At 41.1% G+C, this 25,318-nt stretch overlaps 1 protein-coding gene across 12 annotated transcripts in view; it reads left to right on the top strand.

The window, feature by feature from the left end:
• Nucleotides 1–25,318, top strand: part of PPP6R3 (protein phosphatase 6 regulatory subunit 3) — a 138,600-nt gene that overhangs the window by 20,793 nt on the left and 92,489 nt on the right. For 10 of the 12 annotated variants that reach the window (XM_048855303.2, XM_075129297.1, XM_048855302.2 and 7 more), the window contains exons 2-4: nucleotides 14,081–14,241; nucleotides 21,011–21,138; nucleotides 23,424–23,656. In XM_048855303.2, coding sequence (XP_048711260.2) covers nucleotides 21,127–21,138; nucleotides 23,424–23,656 — 245 coding nt within the window. In that variant the 5' untranslated portion in view covers nucleotides 14,081–14,241; nucleotides 21,011–21,126. The remainder of the gene's footprint in view (nucleotides 1–14,080; nucleotides 14,242–21,010; nucleotides 21,139–23,423; nucleotides 23,657–25,318) is intronic. The other 2 variants (XM_048855292.2, XM_048855294.2) reach the window with 2 other exon arrangements.

The following is a 25,318-nucleotide window of genomic DNA, read 5'->3' as shown; positions in this document are numbered from 1 at the left end:
GCAGATTTGCTGTCTCTTCACTGTTTTAACTCATTAGCTAACCTGAATTAAGAACACACTTCCCCTCCATGTAGCCATACTCTGATAAGAACCACAAGATGACACACTTATCCAATTTGGGTAAGAGGACTACCATCTGAGAGGGTAAACTCAGATCAGAAAAGGGACGGGTATCTTCTCACAAACATGACAGCACCCTATATTTAAAATTTGTTTTCAAGGTGATATGCAAAGAATTTTTTTAAAATAGGCTTATCTGTTTAGTCTAAAGGTGACTTGTTAGAGTAATTTTTTGTTACCTGGATCAGTCATTGAAGTTTAGGTGTTAATATCCCTCCCTTCTCCCCCGCTAAATCCTCTCATCTCTCCATTGCTTAGTTTTCACTCAGGTTTTACGGTGGTAGCATTTCACTGGCTCTCCATCATAGTCTTCTGGGCCAGACAAGATCTGCATCTTTAATGTAAAATAAGTAGTTAGGTTTTCACAAAAAAAAAAAATCCTTTCAGGCCACCTTCATACAAAAGGACATAGGCTAACTCCTTTTTCCTTTAAGGGCTATTCCTGAATAATGCCATGTGTAGACAAACCTTAATAGATCTCAGTGTTTACTGAGTGTAAGTAAAGAAAAACTTGTATGAATTCAGGAAGACATAAGCTCATTTTCTTCCCCTGCCCTTCCCTCCGAACCTTTGTGCATCCACAGCTCCCATTAACTGCAATTGCATTTGTGTGTTCAAGGGTAGGAAAGATGGTTCAGTGGATAGAGCACTGACCTGAGACTCAGAGATTTATGTTTAATTCCTAGCTCAGCCACAGACCTGTTACATGAGTTCAATAGATTTGCTTAATGTACCCGGTCCCTCAGTGTTCCATTTCACAAATGGGGATAATTGAGCAATTTATGTAGCTAAATGCTTTTTACTTTCTTTGCTTTGAGCATGCATCTTTAGTGTAGCTCAGCATCATTGGAATGATGTTATAATCCAGTTTCACTAGCTTGTTACCATTGTGGAGTAAGTTAAAGATTAAAAAAACCTAGGAAATTAGTGCACAACTCTGTGAAAACAGGCAAGATTGCTACACATAATGTGACTGACATACAACCACAAAAACTAGGATATGAAAAATTAAACCACCTAATGGTACATGCCCTCCACAGGTATGTGCCATGCCATTACTGCAGTCAATACACTAATTGTCACTATAGGGATACCAGTCTTGCATATCTTTTATCATGCTACCCACTCCTCTCATAATAAATTACTGTTTTGTGTAGTAACACCTAATAGTGTTGGGAAGGAGTAGTTTGGTTAAGGTGTATGCAAGAAGGTGGGTTGAGAGGGCAGAGAAAGGTGGTGGCTTATGGTACGATGGGTGGGGTAGTAGGTTGTGTTCCGTTAAGTGTCTGCTTTTTTGGTTTTTGTCATACTGGGTATGTGTTTCTACCTTACCCGTTTCACAACAGCTTATTGGGTATTAGTTAAAACAGGACTAAGAACTTGTCTGCAGGGGGGAATAGCTATTCTGTGCTAGCTCCCTATGCAGACACTCTTATCCTGCACTAAAGCCAGCATACTCCTGTAATGTAGACACAGATTCTGCCAACAGAACAGGTTTTTTCCATCTGTGGGAGTAGTGGCTCCTTGGACAAAGTTAGCTATGTCAATGGAAGCATTCCTTTGTCAACATAGCTAAATCTGTATTGGGGGTTATGTTGTCATAACTGTTAATCGCATGTAGCTTTTTTTTTGCATCCCTCACTGATGTCATTGCGTTAACGTAATTTAAGCATAGACCTAACCTAAGGGTCTTCTGTGTGGTTTAGCTTAATCAAGGAGGACTGGTTAAATAACATTTAATTGCTTTAGTTAGGGAAGTGCTAAACAGGTTAAAATTTCAATAATGAATCCGATGTAGAACAGATGTAATGATACTCAATAAGACGAAAATGACTGAACTAAATAATAGCCACCCTTGCTGGATTCAGAACTAAATAAAAACCCATCTGACTTAGCTGTCCAGTTATAACCCTCTCAGATGTATGTGTACATGGATATTTGTGTGTCCATATAAAAATCCCCACAGTACAACAGTAACACCACGATGGCTATGCCCATGGTTTCAGTACAGGTAATGTTGACATTTTACATTTATATCTCAGATGGAAAGAAAAGAGATGACAGGGGAAGGAGTAATAGAGGTGTGCACAGAGCCCCTGTCAGGGAGGATGGGGGACCCTGTTTTGGGGGGGAAAGGAACAAGAGGGACAATAGAGCCCCTGGTCTGTGGTGGAGGAATTGTGAGGAGTGCATAGTGCCCCTTGCATGGAGAGGATTTTGTGGGGGGAGGGAGGTGCGCAAAGGACATTTTGTGGTAAGGGTAATGGAGAGGGCCCTACCATATTCACAGCTGTGAAAAATGCATCATGGACCATGAAATCTGGTCTTGTGTACTTTTATCCTATAATATGCAGATTTCACGGGAGACTAGCATTTCTCAAACTGGGGGGACCCAAAAAAGGATTTTTTTTTGTGGTGGGGGGGGGAGGGTCGCACAGTTATTGTAAGAGGTTGTGGTATTGCCACCCTTACTTCTGTGCTGCCTTCAGAGCTGGGTGGCCAGAGAGCGGTGGCAGCTGGCTTCCAGCTCTGAAGTCGGTGCCCCACCAGTAGCAGTGCAGCAATACCATACCATGCTGCCCTTACTTCTGCCCTGCTGCCTTCAGTTGGGTTAGGACCCCTACAGTTACAACACCGTAAAATTTCATATTTAAATATCTGAAATAATGAAATTTTCTATTTTTTAAAATTCTGTGACCCTGAAATTCACTAAAATGGACCATGAATTTGGTAGGGCCCTATGAATAAAGCTTGCTGCTAGGTAAGTGGCAAGGAGATGCTGGGTCTCCTTTTTGAGAGGCACTTCAGCATTGACTCATGTATTTCCAGCAATATAGAGTTGTGTGTTTTAGCTTAGATATTAGACAATTCTTAGGGCTTATCTACACATGAAAGTTAACTCTGATTAGGGTAGGGTGTGCATTTAAAGTGAAGTAGCTGTTTCTGGTAGTCTCCATGCATAGAGGCATTTAGTGTTCCCACAGAGGGCTTGTCTAAGCTTACGGTGGTGCAGCTGCAGTGCTTAGTGAAGACGCTACCTATGCCGATGGGAGAGCTTCTGCCATTGGCATAGGTACTCCACTTCCCTGTGAAGCGGTAGCTATGTCAACAGGAGAAGCCCTTCCCTCGACGTAGCACTGTCTACATGAGGAGTTGGGTTGGTATAACTGCATTTCTGAAGGGTGTGAATTTTTCACGCCCCTTAGCATCATAATTATACCATCATAAGTTGGTAGCATAGACCAAGCCTCACTTTTAAACTGTTGTTGGTTCCTTTAAAGTGACCTGAAAAGGAAAAGAACATTTAGCTTGTGCTGCCTTTGCTGCTTCATGGGGTATAAAAACCTGAATGGTGTTTGGATCCCTGTTTCTTTCTTATCTCTTGGATTTCTTGGATGAATCATTGACCGGAAGCTTCCTCAGCTTTTAGGTGAATGGGTAGGGGTATTTGAACCTTTTACAAAGAACTTTTCTCCCACAATTTGTCTATAACAATTTTTTGTTCAAGGCTGTCTGTCGGAATAAAAATCGCTTCTCTCAATCCTTGGTGCTTTAAAAAATATAACCAAACTCAAAAACGACTAGTTCTCTAGTCACCTGTAGTCTTCTAGGGTAGAGAAGACTTGAATTTCTGATGTGAAATAAAGTAGAAAAACTTATTTTGGGGCTTTGTAAAACTTAATTTTTAAGCAAGAGTACAATTCCAGTTCCTTTTTCGTTATCTTCAAAATAAGCTTTTTAGGTTTTCCACTTTCTCACTGCATTAGTTGGACCAATATCCATTTTGGATGAAATTTTTTTTTGATAAAAGGGTATTTGTAAAAGTACCTAGTCTGATTTGAAGAAATCTGAATTAATACACAACAATATGCACACTGCAGCTGTGCCTCCCTGCCAGATTTCTGGCAAGGAGTGTGTGTTTTCAAAAGGGGGACACTTGGGTCAGATGGCACCTTATTATAAATCCTGTTTTAGAGAAAGTTTTTAGACTTAGCCATTAAGACTGTCTTTAAAAAAACCCAAAAACCTCTGGATGCCATCTGACAAATATTTCTCTGCAGAGCTTGAAGCCCCAAAACTGCAGGCTTGTGCCTGTGCATGTGATCTGGAAAGTAGATGTACTATTAAAAGTACATCACTAGCCCTATGACCTACTGAACACCCAACCTGTGGCTCCAGAGCCACGTGCAGCTCTTCAGAAGTTAATATGCGGCTCCTTGTATAGGTACTGACTCCAGGGCTGGAGCTACAGGCACCAACTTTCCAGTGTGCTAGGGGGTGCTGACTGCTCAACCCTTGGCTCTGACACAAGCCTTGCCCCCACTCCACCCCTTTCTGCACCCTCCCCTGAGCCTGCCGTGCCCTCACTCCTCCCCCTCCCCACCAGAGCCTCCTGCACACCATGAAACAGCTGATTGGGAGGGATGGGGAGGCTGCTGGTGGGTGGGAGGCACTGGAAGCTGGGGTGGGGGGGGGGGAAGAGAAGCTGTTGGGGGTGCTGCTGACTTATTACTGTGGCTCTTTTGGCAAATGTACACTGGTAAATTCTCAGGCTCAGGCTGGCCATCCCTGCCCTAAACTTCCATGGTAGTGGAGGGTGCTTATTGCTTTTGCAGGTGGCAGTCAATATCTTCCAAGGTCAGGTCCGTAAAGTAACATTTTACACATTTCATGTGTTTTTTTTTTTTTTTAAAAAGGGGGGGGAGGGTGCAGGTGGGGGAACTAGCAAATTCTCTGAACTTCATTTGTCAACAAATCCAATTATCACTATTTTGTTGATTTGTGACAAAGTAATTGCAAGTCACACAGTTGCCACCTTAATTTTGATCAGTTTGCTTTTGATTTTTTTCTCCTGCACTTTCCTTACATCATCTTCTGATACTTTGTTCTGTGTAATCTGTCTTCAACATCTCTTTATTCCTTTTCCATTCTTATACTTGCTTTCCCTTTACTGCTTGCTCAAGACTATGGCTGTGCTGTTTATGCATCAATTTGAAATGCACTAGTCAGTTTCACTCTTTACTTCTGCTAGGCCACAGGAAAGTGACCTATTAGGGAATAGAATAGGTTCCAAACACTTCACTCTGATTATAAACTCATTGTGTGAGTTTTTAAACAATGCAGGATACCTGCAGTACCAAGCTCAAGTTAAACATTTTGTCTCCAAATAAATGTAAAACCAATACTTCCTCTTCAAACTAAATATTCTTTTAAATATCCGATTTAAAGCAAGCGTTTTAAAAACAAACAAAAAACCCTACTCTTTCCATTGTTTTTCTCTCATTAGAGAGCATTATTATAATTCTTTGAGAGGTGTTAACAAACATGTGGACAAGGGTGGACCAGTGGATATAGTATACTTGGACTTTCAGAAAGCCTTTGACAAGGTCCCCCACCAAAGGCTCTTGAGCAAAGTTAAGCAGTCATGAGATTAGAGGAGGGTTCTCTCATGGATCAGTAAGTGGTTAAAAGATAGGAAACAAAGGGTAGGAATAAATGGTCAGTTTTCACAATGGAGAGAGGTAAATAGAGGTGGCAAAGTTTGCAGATGATACAAAATTACTCAAGATAAGTCCAAAGCTGATTGCAAAGAGTTACAAATGGATCTCACTAAACTGGGTGGGTGGGCAACAAAACGGCAGATGAAATTCAGTGTTGATAAATGCAAAGTAATGCACATTGGAAAACATAATCCCAACTATACATACAAAATGATGGGTTTCAGAGTAGCAGCCGTGTTAGTCTGTATCCGCAAAAAGAAAATAAATGCTCAGATAAATTCGTTAGTCTCTAAGGTGCCACAAGTACTCCTTTTCTTTATACAAAATGATGGGGTCTAAATGAGCTGTTACCACTCAAGAACGAGATCTTGGAGACATGGTGGATAGTTCTCTGAAAACATCTACTCAATTTGCAACGGCAGTCAAGAAAAAAAGCTAACAATGTTAGGAACCATTAGGAAAGGGATAGATAATAAGACAGAAATATCATAATGCCACTATATGAAGCCATGGTATGACTGCAACTTGAGTATTGCATGCAGTTTGGTCACCCTGTCTCAAAAAAGATATATAAGAATTGGGAAAAGTACACAGAAGGGCAACAAACATGAATAGGGGAATGGAATAACTTCCATATGAGGAGAGACTAAAAAGTAGAAAAGAGATGAACAAGGGAGGATATGGTAGAGGTCTATAAAGTGAATAGGGAAGTGTTACCCCTTCACATAACACACAGAACCGGTGGGAGGAGGGGTCACCCAATGAAACTGTCAGGCAGCATGTTTAAAACAAACATAAGGAAGTACTACTACACACAATACAATCAACCTGTGGAACTTGTTGCCAGGGGGTGGTGGTAAATCCAAAACTACAAATGGCTTCAGAAAAGAATTAGATGCTTATTAGCTAAGATGGTCAGGGACAACCCCATGCGCTGTATCCCTAAACCTCTGACTTCCAGAAGCTGGGACTGGACAACAGAATGAATCACTTGCTAAATTGCTCTATTCCGTTCATTCCCTCTGAAGCATGTGGCATTGGCTTCTGTTGGAAGACACAGTACTGGGCTAATGGACCATTGTTCTGACCCAGCATGGCCGTTCTTAATATGCATGGAGATGATTCTGACTGTGCACACCATTATTAACTAAGGCTACCTTCACCTTTGAACTTGACCTATACAAGATCTAGTTAAGCCTTGTCTACGTGGTGTGGTTTTCATCTGGGTATAGGCTGCTGGGGGCGGGAGAGCCAGATTTGCATTCTATCTATGCTAGGCATTTGCATTAGTGTAGCTATTCTGATGGGTAGAAACCCATTGTAGACCATGTCTTTGACTCCAGGAGACACTACTGAATACAGATGCTGTTACCACATAGTTCCTTTCCCTTCTCTTGGCCATCATTTGATTAAGTGATTGGAAAATGTATGACACTCAGAAATGAAGGTTTAAAGAGGGAGGAACAGATACTTGACCTTAGTGTAATATTTTGACAGTAGTTTTTTTGACTGCCTTCAGTATAAGTGCCTGTTCCATACCTTCAAGACTATTTTAGTAACTAAGTGTTTGCATACTGTGAAGCCTTGGGTCTTTATGCTACATTTCTCAGTGTAAATGAATTGGAAATAGTGGATTTTAGTTCTAAAACTTGGTGCGTAAGATACAAAATATTTTGGCATTTAGAACTGGCTACCTTTTCTGATAAAATTTTGATATAACCTCTTGTACACCTTAACTTTTAAATATATTTAGAAGTCCTTGCTTGCTCACCAAGTTCAGAAGACGGAACTGTTAAAATGCTTTATGGGTTATTTTGTAGTATCTTTCTCTAGGCTGATATGCCTGTTGGCATTATTAAAGGGGGCCTACAAAAGATTTAAAGGTTTTCATAATGAAAATTCCAAAAAATCCTGCTCATACTTGACCAAAGAATATTAAGATTGTAAGGTCAGAATGTCTGTGTCTTTGCAGGAGGACTACTTAGGGCTCTTGTGAGAGTTCTCATTTTAATGAAAGGGACAGAAGTGGTTAAAACTTCAATAATACCTCCTTTAACAAAGTTAGGCGTGAACATCAGTTTAAGAACACCAGTTTGCTTCTGTTTTAAAACATTCCTTTCCTCTCCACTTGGTGAGTTTTCAGCTTTTCTTTGTCCTAATTGCACTACCTCCCTAGTTACCATAGAAATCAGGTCTTGTCTGACCTGGTAGTCGTAAATTAAAACACAACAAAACAGGGGAAACATCTTTGAGACTGCTATTATGTCATAAAGAAAAGTGGACAAGGTTATACTTTCCCTGTTGCATGTCAATTTTGACATTCCTTCACGTCTTGTCAAGATTGCTAAAAGCAAAAATGATTGATGGTTGTGATGTCATATCTGAAAGGGATAGGTCATCCTCAGATTTGCTTCTGTGAAAATGTAAGTTAGTTTCCCTAGCGCACTCACTAGCAGCCCAGTGCTTCCAACAGTTCTTGATATCTGGCTTGCTCTCTGTTCCCTACAGCTCATAGAAGCAGATCAAAGTCTTGGAGCTCTGTGCTCTGGCCATGCCCCCTCAAGCTTCTGCTTCTTGCTTCCAGTTTCTCTGCCTCTGTGGTAGCACGTGGACAGCAGTTTTTACAGATCTCACCTTGACATCTGTCAAAGGGTTTTTTGTCAAAATTTTGGACAGAGGTGAGCACTCTTCTCCTTCCCAGTCCTTCCTTCCCCGGACCAGTTTTTTAGCTGAGTGTTAAAAAACCCTGGAGTCTCAGCTGTCATGCCTCCCTGCTGGCTCCTCTGCACCTTCCAGGTATGGTAGGGCAGCCAGAAAAGCACTGAATGAAATCCAAATGGTGCTCCATCTGGGAGACTGCCCTCCCAGGCTTGGCAGACAATAAGTTTTTTGCCCAGCTACCCAACATCCATAACAGCTGCAACTCCGTTTTGGGGAAAAATGGACCAGGAGTCTTTGGGCAGAGCAGGGGAAGACTCCAAGGACAAGGGGGACTCCAGTCAGCTGATGTAGGAGTTCCTATGGGCCCCTGGAGAATATAGGGCAGACTTGCGGAGTCACAAATTCCCCACTAAGTCCTAAAATGGGTCCTGAATATCCTGGGAAAAGAAGCAGAATTCATAAGAATGCTCACTCCTTTCCAATTTGGTCAGGAGAGCTCTGAAAGCGTATTCCCCTAGGAAGGGGAAAGGGACTAGGAAGTGAGGCTCCAAAGAGATCTCGTAAGAGGACTTCAGGCCCTCAACAAGGCTAGCTGCAAAAAACCTCACCCGAGCTGGTGGAGAGCTTGTATGCTCTAAGTGAGCTAAAAAAAGCTAAAAAAACAGAGCAAAAAAAGGGAAGAAAGTGTAAAAGATCCAGAAGGTATGAGTCCTCTGACTCCTTTTTATCCTGCACAGAGGATGGTGAATTGTCAGGGTCTGACTCCAATCAGGACTGGAAAGACTCGGAGGTTTTTTTTCCCTCCACCCCCGCTGAGAAGTTCGAGGCTGTGTGCAACAAGGTTGTATCCATTGTTCAGATTCATCACTAGCCTGAACAAAATCCCAAGAGCAAGCCTGAGCAAGCTTCTCCCCTCAAAATCCTCCCCTGAGGTAATGGGGGATTCCCTTACACTCCTCCATTGAGGAAGTAATTAGGGATGAATGGGATAACAGACAAAGGCAAGCACGTTGACACACATGATCCTAGCTTCTGTAGGATCCAGGACCACCACAAAGTCCTAATTACTGAGATACCCAGGGATAATGCTGCCATATGTAACCATATATTTAGCCAGGAAATCTCCTCAAAAGGGGAGTTTTGTCCTAAGAACCCCACAAATAAGAAAAGAGGCCAGTTTCAAAAAAGACTGAGAGCTCCTCAGCCTCCATCAGGGCACCCCTCGCAGCTACTTGCTTTGCCAGGGACATCTCTCTCCTGGCTGGAAATCTGAGTTCTCAGGGATCATGCTGACTTTGGCTATCTTTTTTTAAAGAAAGTTTCCCTGCCAACAACATTTGTTGTGATGCCTCAATGGATGTGATGAGATTCTCAGCCAAAGCCATGACTTCTAGCTCAGTGACGAGGTGCCACCAGTAGCTTTGTCCCTGAAAGATGAATAGCCACTCTAGCAGGTGTTGTGCTCTGCAAATTAAAGGGAGCCGTGCTTTTTTGGAGAGAGGCTAGCCAATGCTGCAAAATCTAGACTGTCCCTTCCACACCATGCCTTTGAGAATGTGCAGACTGGCCTTTAGACAAGTGTTCCTTTCAGCCTTCATCCTCGTACAAATACCAGTGAAGGGACAGCATGTTCTCCAGAGGAAAAAATGTAGTACTTTGGTTTGGGAGGAAACCCCCAAGGAAACTCTGCTCTCCCAAGCCTCTTTTATGTGAAAGACCACAGTGGTCTCCACCTAGAGCTGAAGCTTGGGGGCAGGATTTCCCATTTCCTGGAGTAACGTGTTGCTTTGACCATGGACCAGTGGGTCAGGGAGGTAGTTAATCTGGGATAATCCCTTGAGTTACAGGTGCCAGCCCATACATTTTTTTCTCCAGTCCTGTATCTTGAATGACCCTATAAAGCACAATCTAATCAAGAAAGATTTCTCACTTGCTGGATATGGGAATAATCGCCTTCCCTCTGGAGAGAGATCCTTGTGGTTCTACTCCATCTTCAGAAGCATACAGGGGGAATTAGAACTGTTCTAGATCTCAAAAGACTCAAATGAAGAAAAGAGTTCTGGATGGGAATCCTAACATCTATTGTGTCATCCCTGACCCAGGGGGATTTTGTGATTTTTACTGGATCTGGGGGATGCATACCTCCACATCCCTATCGGACTGTGCTATCACTGGTTCCTAAGGTTTGCCTATAGCAGGAAGCATTATCAATATCAGATGCTTCCATTCAGCTTGTCCTTGGCCCTCAGGGTCTTTACAAAGATAATCTTGGTGATAATACCAAGACTCATGTCACAGGGGATTCATTTGTACTGCTTCCTGATATCTTAATCAGAGCTCCATCCCCAAAAACTGCACACAGAGCTACGTACCTGACTTTGAATCTCCTGTAGGTCCATGGCTTTATTATCCACGTGAAGAAGAGCTCCTTGATTCATTCCACCCAAATAACTCTTGGGGAGTGGACATAGACCCCTCAATTGTATGGATAAATCCATCTCAAAAGAGGTTCCAGAAGATTAAAGATCTCCTCTTACCGTTTTGGAATTGCAAGAGGCCTATTATTGCACTGATCTTCAACTGCTAGGCCTCCTAGTTTCATGCATACAGATGGCTCCATGGATGCAACCATACATCATACATACTTTTGAGGCTTCATCTTAAAGGTATGAGACTACTCTTTTTTGGAATGTGTGAAAGATAAGTGAGGGTTCTGGCCCAGGTGATCAGTTCCTTTAAAATGGTGGTCAGCTATGACATTTGTCAAGGGCCTGCCCATATGTGTTCCAGAATTTGTGATCCTCACCATTGACACTAGCCTGGAAGGCTGGAGAGCACACCTGGGGTCCCACACAGCTCAAGGCATCTGGAACCTGGAGAAAAGGATCCACAGCAGAAACCGCCTATAACCAAGAGCAGTCAGGCTGGTACTGCAAAGGCTGCAGTCCAGTCTGAAGGGGAGCCACATCCTGATTCAGTCCGATAACATGAGCATTGTTGCATATGTAAACAACCAGGAAGGAACAAGAACCACAGGACTACACCATAAAGTAATGGCGTTCATACAATAGGTGGAGCATTCTCTCCTCACCTTCACATAACAGGAGACCTGAAGATGGTGGTGAAGAGCTCAACAGGCACAAGGTGAACTCTGAGGGGTGCCTGAATCAAGAAGGCTTTGAGTTGACCATCCAATCATTTGGCCTGTCCTCAACTGACCTATTTGCAAATCACATAGCTGTTAGAGACCAAAGTACTTCTTCACTAAGGAAGTGGTTCCCCAGATCGATGCAAATAGATGCCGTATCACACAGATGGGCATAAGGCGACGTGTCTGTGTGTGTGCCATCCTTCCTGTTAGGGAAAGTGGTCCAGAAAATAAAACCAGAACAGATTACAGTAACATTGATACCACATTGTCTGAAGAGACCCTGATTTTTGAACTTAGAGCTGAAATTGGGACTGCCATTACAGCCCCCAAAGATTCAGGACATCTCATAAGGTCTTCTGCTTCATCTGTATATGAACTGGCTGCATCGAATAGCATGCCTAACAAAATGGAAATGCAGTATTGTTGGGTCTGTCCTCCAAAGTCATTAGAACATTTTTCTTCTAGAAGAAAATCTGCCTTGAAAGCATACTCCTTTTTCTGGTCCAAGTTTTGCAGATGGTGACAGGAACATAAAGCAAATCATAGAAATCCAGGAATTCCATCTATCTTGGATTTTCTCTCTTAAGGCTTCAACAGAGATCTCCAACCTAGCACCATTGGATGTCAGGTGTCTGCTTTTTTGTTCATCCAAACTTGCTTTCTAATAGCCATCACATCCTCCGGCTGAGTGTCAGAGCAGGCAATATGCTCTATGCTCTATTTAGTGTGTGTTTCATAAGAACAAAGTGGTGGTCAGCATCATTTATCCTGAAGATGAACTCTTGTTTCCACAATTCCCAAGAGATGGTTCTACCTTCATTCTGTCCAAGGCCACAGCATCTCACTGAGGAAATATGGCACACCTTAGATGTCAAAGGGCTCTGAAAATTTACCTCGGAGTCCGTAAGGAAAGTGAGGTCCCTGTTTGTATCCTTCCATTCAAAATGCCAAGGAATCAGAATTTCCAAATCCTCTACTGCGAGATGGATTAGACAATGCACTGTGAAAGAGTAAAAGGCATTGGAGATTCCAGTTCCAGAATGTGTCAGGGCACACTCCATGTGATTCCTGGAGACCTCTTGAGCAGAAAGAGCTAATGCATCCATTGTGGGAAATTTTGTAAGGCAGCCACTTGGTCAAATGCTACCATTTTTGTCAAAGCACTACAAAGTGGACTTCCTGTGTTCTGCAGAGGTATCCTTTTGGTAGGAAGGTACTACATGTAAGTGACCTGGAAATTGTTTTGCCTTTGGAGCAAATATTATAGATGGGGAGGGATACTGTGTTTCCTTTCCTTTCTGATCTTTTCTATAACCATCTCGACATCTGCTTGCTACTTACCAGTGGTCAAGAATTGTGGGAGATCCTGGGCTGCAGAATGGAAAATTTCTAAGTGATTTCCTTTCTGCTAGCAGTCTCTCCCACAATTCTTCCCACCCCTGGATGGCTCATCAGTCAAGAGTCGAGTATTAAGTGAAATTGTTCCCATAAGACCATCTTCCTTGGTCTACTGTACATTACTTTATCTCTAGAATATTTGGTAATGATAGGCACGTTTTACAGTTTGAGAATAACTCACCTGGAAGCAAGCAGGAGTTGAGGGGGCCGGCCAGACCATGCAGCTCCAAAATGTTGATCTGCCTGCAGGAGCTGCAGAGAGGAAAGCAGCTCAGATATCCAGAATTGTGGGTGATGCTGCTAACAAAGGAAATTATTGGTAAGAAATTTTCCATTTGTCACTTTGAGGCACAAGCAGGTGAGCCTTGTTCTGAGACCGGCTGCTGGTGCCTCAGTGTCTGTTCCTTTGAGTGGCAAACTAAGAACTCTCCCAATTTTAAGGACTGGTCACTTAGGAGACCTAGCTTACACCAGTTTCACTAAATCGGTTTTAAAACATGGTTTTTGTTCAGTGCAACTCTGTGTGGCCACCCTTACTTCATAATAAGTGGCTAAAATTGATTTGTCCAACTTTAGGTGAACTAACTTTTGTTTTATTCTGAAGTGCCCATGCAGACTTGTGCCAAAATAACCGAATCTCTTAATGTGCATCTCTTTATTTTCATATAAGTTTGTGTAGATCAGCACTTAGTATAATAGATTCTCAAACAGTCATGATAGAGCAAGACCATAAAAAAAGGGAGAAAATATTGCTCTGCTCCCTAAATCTGAGGGAGTGCAGGCAGGTGAGTATAAATTCAGTTAGATGAGATCCTCAAATACACATAACTACAGGTATTGACCAAATTTTTCCCTTTTTGAAGGTAAACAGCAGTGTCTTAAATATATAGTCTTCAATCACAGAGGGTCAAAACTGTTTAAGATAGTTACATATACTCACAACAATATGAAGAATGCCCAAATTCTTGTTCAAAACCGGAGATGGCAGAGAAAAGGGGGAATGTTGAACAGACTAGAAACAGCCACAAAAGCTTTATTCTAAAATTGTTCAAAAGACCATTTATGTAAAAAATATGACTTACGGGATCAGGTTCAGTTTCTTCCAAACAAGTCTCCTCCCTCCCTCTCTTCCTTCATATTCTCAATCCCCAGTAGCTCAGAACCTTTATGTTGTTACTGCTATTTGAGCTGTTTAATGGAAACCTGTTAACATTATGAAATTATAAAATGTCTTGTTTTTTTCTTATAGGAAGAAATCTACTTCATCTTAACCTAATTCAGTCCTGCTAATCTGCTAATATTGTAGATTGAAAGATTTTGCTGTTGCCAGGATATCCTGTAATGGGCAAGGAGCCACGGAGAATACAAATCGTTTTGTTTTCTTAACTTTTTTAAAACTTTTGTTAACAGGTAAGAAACATTGCTATTAAATTTCATCTGTAGGGACAACTTCTCTCCCTCCTCTCCCCTCCTGCCACCATAAGGCATCGGTTTAAACATTTGGTGGTTCCTAAGTGCTTTACTCTGTCATCTTCTCTCTCCCTGATACCTCTCCCCTTCAGAAAGGCTTACTTACATTATTTTTGTAGGACTCAACTGTTTTCCTTTAGCTATTTTTCCCTTTTTGCAGTTTCTCGTCTGTAGCCAAGCCCTTCCTTCTTTCCTTTGCAGCTTTCTTCAAGTCATTTTTCTCTTTTTCTTCCTAGTTGGCTGTTTTCCTTTGTATCCTGTACCACTGTCACCACTACCACATCTGGATGACCCCTCTTCACGTTGTCACAAATGTAGCATTGTGATGATCTTACTATTGGTTTTACAATGGACATTTTAAACTATTTGGGTTTGTGCTAGGAAGTTTCACAGCTGCCACCGGTATCTGGCATGGGGTACTGAGACTGTTAATGCAGATCCAGTTTTTTTTACTCTGTTTTGTTGTCCCCCTTCCTAATCATGAGGTATTTGTTTTAAACTAAGCTAGGGATAGTGCTCAGGTTTGGGGGAAATTTGGGGACTTCAGGAAGGTCATTTGAATCTCTTTCAAAGCAGGGGGAGCGGGACGGAATTACCATCTTCTGATCCAGTAGTGTAGGGAGCGCCAGTAAATCTATATTTTTAAAACAGCCCATTTTAAAAAGTCAGTTCTTTGACTTCAGTTGAGAACACAAGGCCCACGTTTCAGTATTGTATAATCAAATCCTTTACTAGTGCTTTTGCTATTGGTTCTATCACAGAAGAAATGGTAGCAATCCAGCATTCACAGCATCCGTTCTCTCTGTGCTGGAAGGAATTGTTTCTGAACAAATGTGTTCATGGATTGATGCACATAATTGTGGACAACAGACTTTTTCCATCAGAGGGTCTTGCTCTCAACATTTGAAACAATAGTGATATTCCAGTCTACTTCTGCATCTGAATTCACTTTTTGCAGCAACCTGTACATACTCTAAACTGAGACCGACAAATTGTAAAATTATTTGTGCTTAGCTATACAGTCTCACACCTCTAAAACATAAATGAACAGTCTGCTTAGCAGAAGCCACTGTGATACAAACAATATAGTCTACTAATGGGATTAAAGTATTAGGTGGTGGGAAAGCAAAAATGTTCTAAACCTAGCAAAAAGCATTTCTTAAACCAATAGATATCATAAGTTGTTTTTTTTTTTTTGTTACTAGTGAACCAGCCATGTTCACATCTGGAGTGGGTGATTCAGTTTTTATTTACACTTGCGTTTAAGAGTCCTAACTAATCCAGCATCTTTACCAGTAGCTTGAAGATACAGGTGTGGAGTGGGGGAATTAACAAGGAGACATTTGATTCTTGTCTCAAAACTCATATTGTAATTTCATTGATAACTTTAATAGCGAAGACAAGCTAGATTATTACAACTAGTTATATAATTTAGGTATCCACTACTTTTGTTAGTAAATATTAACTAGTTTGGACTGTTTGTATACTTACTAGGTCAGAGCAGTGTATATTTGGGGGCTTCAACAATAAGTCTTAATGTGGGTCTGATTATGCAAAGTTGTGATCTAGCTAGAACAGGGGTGGCCAACCTGAGCCTGAGAAGGAGCTAGAATTTACCAATGTACATTGCCAAAGAGCCACAGTAATACATCAGCAGCCCCCATCAGCTCCCCACTCCCAGCACCTCCCACCCACCGGCAGCCCTGCCCTCTACTCCGGGTTCCAGCCCAGGGCCCTGTGGATTGCAGTCGTCTACAGTGGCTCCTGTAACAGCTGCGTGACAGCTACATCTCCCTGGGCTACTTCCCCATGGCCTCCTCCCAACATCTTTATTCTCACCACAGGACCTTCCTCCTGATGTCTGATAACGCTTGTACTTCTCAGTCTTCCAGTAGTATGCCTTCTCACTCTCAGCTTCTTGCTCCCAGCTCCTCACATGCACCACAAACTGAAGTGAGCTCCTTTTTAAAACCCAGATGCCCTCATTAGCCTGCCTTAATTGATTCTAGCAGCTTGTTGATTGGCTGCAGGTGTTCTAATCAGCCTGTCTGCCTTAATTGTTTCCAGAAAGTTCCTGATTGTTCTGGAACCTTCCCTGTTACCTTACCCAGCGAAAAGGGACCTACTTAACCTGGGGCTAATATATCTGCCTTCTTATCACTCTCCTGTAGCCATCTTGCCCGACCCTGTCACATTACCCAGAAGCCTTAATATGATTTTTGAAACAAATTTTCCCTTTTTACATAAAAAACCAATGCTATGGTCAGTTTTTATATCACTTAAGAAATTTGGACTAAAAGCAAAGTAATGAATAGCTTCAGTAAACATGCTACACCGGGGTGGGCAAACTACAGCCTGTGGGCCGGATCTGGCCCACCAGCCATTTTAATCCAGCTCTCGAGCACCTGCTGGGGAGGAGGGTTGGGGGCCGCTCCACATGGCTCCCGGAAGCAGGTACATGGTGGTTCTCCAGCTCCTACGCATAGGGGCAGCCGGGGGCTTCGCTCTGGACACTGCCCCCACCCCAGGCGCTGTCCCTGGAGCTCCCATTGGCAGAGAGCCGCAGCCAATGGGAGCTGCAGGGGTGGAGCCTATGGGTGGGGCAGGGTGCAGAGCTGCTTGGCTGCTCCTCCTCATAGAAGCCCGAGAAGGGACAAGCTGCTGCTTTCGGGAGTCGCTTGAGGTAAGCGCTGCCCCAGTCCTGTTTCCGCATCCTGTCCTCCGAACCCCTCGGTCCCAGCCCAGAGCACCCTCCTTCACCGCATTCTCCTCATCCCAGAGCCCTTCAGCCCCCCCACTCCCCAGCCCAGAGCACCCTCCCGCACCCTGAGCTCCTCATGTCTTGCCCCACCCTGGAGCCCCCACCTCCAACCAGACCTCCTCACCCTCTTCTGCACCCCAACCTCAATTTTGGGAGCATTCATTGCCAGCCATACAACTTCTATTCCCAGATGTGGCCCTTGGGCCAAATGGTTTGCCTACCCCTGTGCTACACCTATCAAGTATAAAGAAGTGCATACTTCAGGGGGTCAGAATTGTGTTGTGATGGATTTGTAGGTGTATTGTTTTTACTTGGATTTTGGTTGTCGGTATTTCCATTTAAGGGATAGTTAACTGTGAAATTCAATTACTTAAGATAGAATTTTTGGTAAAGTAATTGTTGTTTCTTGAATGTAAAATAATCTCTATGTATGGACTTGAAAAGTTATGGAATTTTGAGTTTTGTAGTCAGTTGACATTCATGAAAGAGTAGCATTTATTTTTGGGTCATAGTTTAATTAGTGATGACTTGACAGAATATGCATTTCTAAATGCATTGTTAATGTTTGTGGGCGTTGTAACTCATAATCAGCAATTCAATTTCTTTGTTTTTTAAGTATGGTGGGTAAGTACATATGTCCTCTTATGGCCTTAGCTGGTAATTCAAATGAAGTTTCACTGGATTTTTTGGAAGCTTCTGGTGGCATTTGCATAGAACTTTTTTTGCATCTTGGGTGACTCATACTTAGTTTAAAGGCGTGATGGGCACTGGCCAAAAAACACTGAATGCTGGAAATCAGTATCCATATTACCCTGTAGACCTCAAAATTGCTGTAGGAGAGTGGGGAATCTGTCAGTGAAAATGTACTGATTATAGACAGCATTACCCCAGTGTCCTTACTGAAAAACTTGGTCATGAGTGGCAGTTGTAGAATGTATTCTCTGGCTTTTTCTTTTCAGTCAGCTTTACTAATAAGCATTTATCTAATTTTCAAATTATATCCATTGAAAATCTGATTATGCTTGCTCTTAAAAATTTTCTCACAAGCCGGTTCAAAACATATCTGCTTAATAAGCATTTATCACTGTGCTATCTAATTACTGTTAATGGCTTTTAAATACAGTGAGGCTGCCCAGCATTAGGGAGTAAAATGTACTTATGGAGAATCTTGATGTGATACATCATTGGGCTGGCAAAGAGACATAAAGATGTAAAACTTTTTGAAAAGGAGCTGCTTTATACATCTCTCTAACTTAGTATATTCAGAAATGTCAGTTCAAATTCTAGTTGATGAAAACCCATTCAGATTTTTGGGGGGTAATGGGAGAGGGGGACAACTTCCTTTACAATAGGACACAGATTGTAACCTTAACTCTGTAAAAGCTGCTGCATCTCCAGAATATCCTGCAACCTTCTTTAGGTATCCAGTAATGGAGTTCGTCTCCTCTCCACCTCTGTGGCCTCTTCTGTCCCACCTGTGGGCTGTTTGAAAGTTATCTGCACTCGGTTATGCTAGCAGTCATGTTTTCCTCAGCTAGTTGGTCTGCAAGGAGGGTAAGAACCTCCTGCCCTCAGCTAGAGGAGATGATTCTTTAGTCCATGGGGTGGGGTCTGTCAGTTAGTAGTAAGTTCCAGTGTCTAGCCTGACAGGTGGCAGGTTGTTTCATGCACACCTGTGAGTGTGTTGGGGGCGGGGAGGAATTTGTATGACATCTTGTACCATAAGATAAGTAGTTGTGTGATCATACAAGACTACTGTAATGCATATGTATTAGTGTTGAATGTGCAACCGTAGATTTCACACTTCCTGACTCATGAACTTGTAGCCATGCAACTTTTTAATATAGCTTTCTCTATGGTCAGCCCTACTCTTCTAAAAATTCCAGATTATGATATCTCTGGCTATACAGCTGAAATAGTTTCCTTCTCACCTTAGTCGATCTGAGATGGGGCCTTCTGTGGAGACCCACCTTGTTCAGTCCTCATGTGATAGGCTGTGTAGTTAACATGCACATCTTCTCTCCGTGTTAAATGCAGATTTTTACAAAGTAACTTAAAAAGAGATCCTATCATGCTAGCAGATGCAGGACATAGAGTAGTCTCTGGCTGTGGAACCCTTTTAGGCTGCAGTGTTTCCTATTTGAGAGAGAGTGAGTCTCTCCCTCCCCCCCCCCTTTAGTTACTCAGTCAGAAAAATGGGGTGATTTAACAATGCTTTGCACTTGTATAGGAGATTTCATTGTACTTTCAAATGTAGGTAAGCATTACTGACTTTTACAGCAGACCTAATTAGAGATTTTTAATAAAATTGCATGAGAGGCACCAGTCTAGTACTTAAGACATGGGCCTACCACTTGAGATCAGGGTTCTGTTCCCAGTTCTGCCACAGATTTACTACCTTTGTCAAGACACTGCAAAACTTGAGAGGAGCCATTTTTGTCTTAAAATGCTCAGCTTACTCTAAGCTTTTGTTGAAAACTAGTGTTCTAAATCTTAAACATTTACAAATAGGATATTTTATTTTTTTAAGAGGATCAAAATCAGCCAGCTGTGGGAAGGCTTGCATCTAACCTTAATAAACTGTGCACATCTGCCATGCCTGGTCCTGTAACTCCAAAAGATGTGTGGCTGTCTCTTTAAGTGAAAGAAATCTTTGGTTCTTGTGTCCTTTCTAAGCTTCTGCCACCCAGTGGAAGGTAACATACTGATACACAGAGTTACCAATCTTGCTCTCACTGAAGACAATGGCAAACTCTCATTTGACCTCACATGGAGCAAGACAGAGCTCCAAACCACTCTCAGTAAAAAATTATGAACTTTGCCTGATTGCAATACGCTTTCTTTAGCTACAACAGGCATGTGAATTTTCAAGGAGTCTCTGCTGTGTGGAATGTTTGAATGGATAATTGCTTTGCTAAAGGGAAGCAAATAAACATCAGCAAATTAAAATTTCAAACCAGCCTAACTTCTTAATAATCTATAATTCAGATAGTGACACTTTCTTCATAGTTTGTATGTACTGTCTCTCTTCCCTTCAGAGTAAATTAGGCAATTTCCTGGCCAAACCAATTTTGGAAGATAAGTTGGTTGAAACTTTTACTAGTAGAGAAGCTGTAGCTTCTCCAAACATTTGATCCCAATTCATTTGAGATTTTGAACTACGTTATTTTGCACTAACTTTGTGTATTTTTTAAAGAAGTGAGTTAAGAGATCTTCTGAAATACACACAGTACATGTTTATGGTGACACACAGGCCTCTTATTGGGCTTGTGTAGTCTGTCTGAAAAAAGACAACAAAGCTAACTAGCGAAATACTATAAGCAATGTAATATCATGCTCATAGAGCCATTTTGTTAGCTGTTGACTACCATGGTTTTCTTTTTTAAAAGAACCCTTCTCAATTCTAAGAGTGACTCTTATAAAGTTATCCTGAAGCAGTTGCTTGTGTTGATACTTACTTTTTTTGAGCATGCTTCATGTTTAAAGTCTCAAATTTTGCATCTTGTGTTGAAAGCAACAAACATGTTTTCAGGAGCTCACACCAATACTGAAACCTGATACTGAAAGCAACTTTGAGTCCAAATTGGGCTTTGGAGATGGTTGAAAATCTAAAGAGCAAGTTATAATGAATGTCTTTTTCTGGGTTATGGATTTATTGGGCCTAATTGTACTCCTGTTGTGGTCAATGGGAATAGGATTGTGTAACCATACATCAAAGTTCCCCTTTAAAGAATAGAAATCTTTGGTGTGGGGAGGAGGTAGAAGAAAACTAGCGGTAGAGATGAACTTGTCACTTGCCTGTTTTTCAAAGTCGCTGTGTGCATTTGGAACTGCTCTAAGTCCTCTAAGTAACTGCCAGTCATACTTTTAAGAAAGTTCTCTTTTCTTCAGGGTTCCTGGACTTCCCCTTTGGCACATTTTACGGTGTTTATTTTTCCTTATTCCAAGGGACCTGGGCTCCTGTTGGAAAGTGATGGAATAATCTCTGCTCGGCACCTGCCATGTTGAGGGAGCACCCCTAACACAGCTTGCCTGGGAGACAGTTTGTGAAATAACGCAGTAACATGTTTGCAGTAGTATGCCTTTTCTCTTATTATCCATTGTTAAATTGATTTTGAATGAAATTATTGAAACAGATTTTGAAAGGACGCTTGGGTGAGTGTCTCTTCCTCAGTCATTGCAGAGGGGTTTATGTCTGGAATTCTTAACACTAATAGCTGCTACTTCCAAAACTTCAACTTGTATTAATTGTGGGTGGACATGGTAGTTGATCCTATGTAATGGGATTGAAATATACATTTGCTGTTGGTCAACAATACACCTGTTATATTTGTCCATAGTAAATGGTTGCATGGCTGTAACAACAAATAAGCCAATGTTTTTGAAAACAATTATATAATAAACTTAAATCAAATTACAAGCTAACACATCTATTGTAAATAAAATCAAATGTATGGATTCTGACTACTCTTGTAAACTTACTAATTTAACTGGTAGGTAAGATTGTTCTGTCTGATTCTTAACATCTTCCTTTTTAATTCTTGCATGGGATCGCAGGTGATTCAAAATGATAGTATATGTTAAATTAAAACTTTATTTACTCCTTTCCCGTATCAGTTTCAGTGACCCCAGTACGTTTTGTTTCCTGGTTTAAAAAAAAAAAAATTGTTGGATGCACTAAACAATATTAAGATTAATATGGGGTGTTTAAGAGATTTGCATGATACACTGGAAAACAATATTACCCTGGCTAAATATATTTAAAATAGGCATGGTGTACACACAAAACCTTATTGTAATGTAATTTTAGTAGTAACAACACCTAATGACCCTGTTATGCTAGGTGTTGCAAAAATATATTTGCCTTGATATATACACTGTGATGCTGAACTCTGACACTTTGTGTCAGCTAGACCTGATCTACATGCTAAATTAACTTTTTTCCAGAAATCACTATATATACAGATTTTATTTGTAAGTAAATTGACTGCATTCTAGGTACTGTGGATGAAATGTTTAATTTAAATTAATTTTTGTAGGCTGTATTAGGCGCATGTCTGACAAATGCAAAACATACAGTTTGGGTTTGTTGCCTGTGCACTCTAAAACTGATTTTGAGTACCAAAAAGTACAGCTCACAGGACACTTCTGCTAAAGTATACATGTCTCTGTATATCCCCATAGCCCTTAAAAAAGCTGATTCTGTTGCCACTAATGTATTGCAGTAGCGAAGATTTGGTGCAAAGGCCTCTAATTGTAGAGGTACCTGTTACAAATTTTGTAACACTTCATACTGTTCTCCATAGACTGTTGTTTTTAAACCATGCTATTAAAGACTCAACTTGGCAGGAAAAACCCCTTTCTCTTAATTACTGGTTATAGCTTTAAAATCCCCTTGAGTCCACTTCCTTCATCGTATGTGAATGAAAAAAGATTTCCTTTAAGGCCAGACAATGTCCTATGGAAATAACTCTGTAGTAGTTTTAAATGCTACGGTCATAACTTGTTGGGGATGGAGTGCTTGTGGTGGTTTACTAAGGATATATGCTTAAAAGCAGGAGTGTTTTATCCGGTAAATCTGAAGTTGTAATTCTTTCTTTCATTATCACAATTGCCTTAACAGCATTTGTGTGCAAGATCACTTAGGACAAGAGTATGAACCAAGGGCAATATCTGTGCAACAAGCCTGAGTTCTGGCTGGAGTGCCTATGAAAAATTCTGACTGTCAACAAGAATTCCTTCTGTAGCCTCCTAAGGAGCGTGTGTGTGCCAGAGCATTAGCTTTGCCAGTCTTAGGCAGTATTGGGGGAAGCTTCTGGCACCTTCCTTTGTCCAAAAAAGAGCCCTGTCAGCTGCTCAGCGGGCTATCTGAATCTGACCCTTACTGAAGATTGTGATTGAAGTGGAGCATAAGCAACTGGACCAGTGAACAAAACCCCTGTTTTTATACAAATATACCTAACAGAGTACAAGAGAAATAAAAAAAATTAGGAACAGAGTTAACTTTTTTTTTCTTTCACACAGCATTAACATGTCATGTCTTTGTAGAATGTTCAAATTCTGGATCTAGCTAATTTTTTTTTTTTGAAGAGTTAAAACATTGGCTTATCATTCAGCACTTGTGAATTACAGTAAAATTCCCCAGCTATAGTTCATGCAGAATCTTTCAGCATCTGATAATGTGTGTCTTGTTCAAGCTTTAGTGGTGTCTGAATTATGCATTCAGGTTCCTTTTGGGTTTAGAGGCTATGAAATGGATATAATGGAGTTCATGGCTTTTTGTTGGGGAGAACTACAAGTTAACAACTGTTAAAATAAATTAGTAAATTAACACTCTACATATGCTTTTCTCCTTGTCCAGACCAGCATGTTTTGGAAATTTGATCTCCATTCGTCATCCCACATAGACACACTTCTAGAAAGAGAAGATGTAACGCTGAAGGAATTGATGGACGAGGAGGATGTTTTGCAGGAATGCAAAGCTCAGAATCGCAAACTTATAGAGTTTCTGTTGAAATCAGAATGTCTGGAAGATTTAGTTTCATTTATTATAGAAGAACCACCTCAAGACATGGATGAAAAGATCAGATACAAGTAGGAAAACACTACTTATCTGTGAGACTGGGGAGGTGTAGGGAGAGGAGAAATCGGTATTTAATTCCTGTAGGTCAGTCTGTAGTGGCACTGGTATGCACTTAAAAGTTCTGTCTTCTGCTTTATAGTAAGTCTTGGATTTTCTGAGTGTTTTGTGCTACTTAACATCATGACTCCCGTTAATGCTTATACATTTAGTGTGGTTAAGGCCCCCTCTTCCTCTGAAAACTCCCCCTAAATTGATTTGGTGCCCAAATGGTGAAAGGGTGCATTGAAGGGGGATTATCTCAAGTGATTGTCTAGAAAGCCTCACTCCTTGTTGTATCATTAGAAATAGTGATACTAATAGGGTTTTGATAGAGTGGTGTATTCCACACGAACACTTGTACCCATGTCGTTAATGGCTAGTGAAGATCATTGGGGATGAATGATAGTCTATTACTGCTGTAAGGGAATGTGCTTAATCTCTAATTATGAACCTTTAGTGTGGAGATATTATGATCAAACTGCAGATGTGGCCAAGAACTGTTTTTCATGAGTTTGGCAAAAAAGCGTTCAGACTTTTCATCATATACCTTGCAACAGTTATACAAGCACTTCTCTCATCTAGCTTAGGCTATTTCAGTGCACTCTACATGGAGCTGCACCTAATGATCACTTGAAAACTAAGTGCATAATGTGGCTGACATCATAATAAACAGTATTTCAGGCAAAGAGTATGTTACGTCAGGCTTCCATAGTTTGCTGTGGCTTCTAGTTAAGTTTTGGGTAGAGCTCTAGGTATGTTTAACTAAAGTCACTGAGATGCTGCCCCGCAGCCCTTACTGTAATATATCCATGCAGTTAAAATAAGTCCATATGCTAACTATTGGTTAGTTTAAATTTTGTTTTTAAAGCACTTAAAGGCATTTTTTAAAGAAATAAACTTAAGTGAATAAATTCACAGTACTGTGGGTCTGCATACCTTTGCTACTAAAATACTGGAAAATTCTTTTTTGCTATATAGCTACCCAATGTAAAGTGGATAAAGCCTTATGTTGTTTTGCATGTACATATTGTGTATGTTGTAGTAGTTTAGATTAAACTGTCCGAGTGCATGTGTTTCTAACTTGGCATGAAGCAATACTAGTCAACTTTGTAGGGTTTTGTGAGAGATGCTGCTGCCTGAATTAGGCAGATTTTTAACAAACATGTTAAAAATGTTTTTGATCCAGAAATGATCATGCTGACTTTGTGGTCTTCATATGAACTCTATGAATAAAACCGAGTATCAGGACTATCTGTTCTTCGCTTGCTGACACTTGAATCGCTCCCTCCTTTTTTTTTTCCCCAGACAAAATGGGAAATGGTTTCTGAAGTGGGGAGGTTAGTGCTCAGACAGGAGGGCTAACCAGTAGATATTAAGCTAAAAGCTCACCATATACTATTTGTATTGCTTCTGACACTCAACTTATGTGATATCTGTAGTGCTGCAGTATAGTGGGAGACTGGAGATTCCTGATCTCCGAATAAAAGCATAAAACCTTTTTACAGAACAGTACATTCATATTTAGACTAACTTACCCACCTCTCTGCAAATCAGCGGCCTTACGGTTTTCCATATCTGTCCAACAAGCCCACCAAATTGCATCGTTTTGATTCCATATTTTACTGTGTAATATT

Source organism: Caretta caretta, chromosome 6 (genome assembly GCF_965140235.1).
Source record: "Caretta caretta isolate rCarCar2 chromosome 6, rCarCar1.hap1, whole genome shotgun sequence".
Classification (NCBI taxonomy): Eukaryota; Metazoa; Chordata; order Testudines; family Cheloniidae; genus Caretta; species Caretta caretta.
The sequence above is the reverse complement of the archived record's forward strand: the minus strand, read 5'-3'. Positions and strand labels throughout refer to the sequence as shown.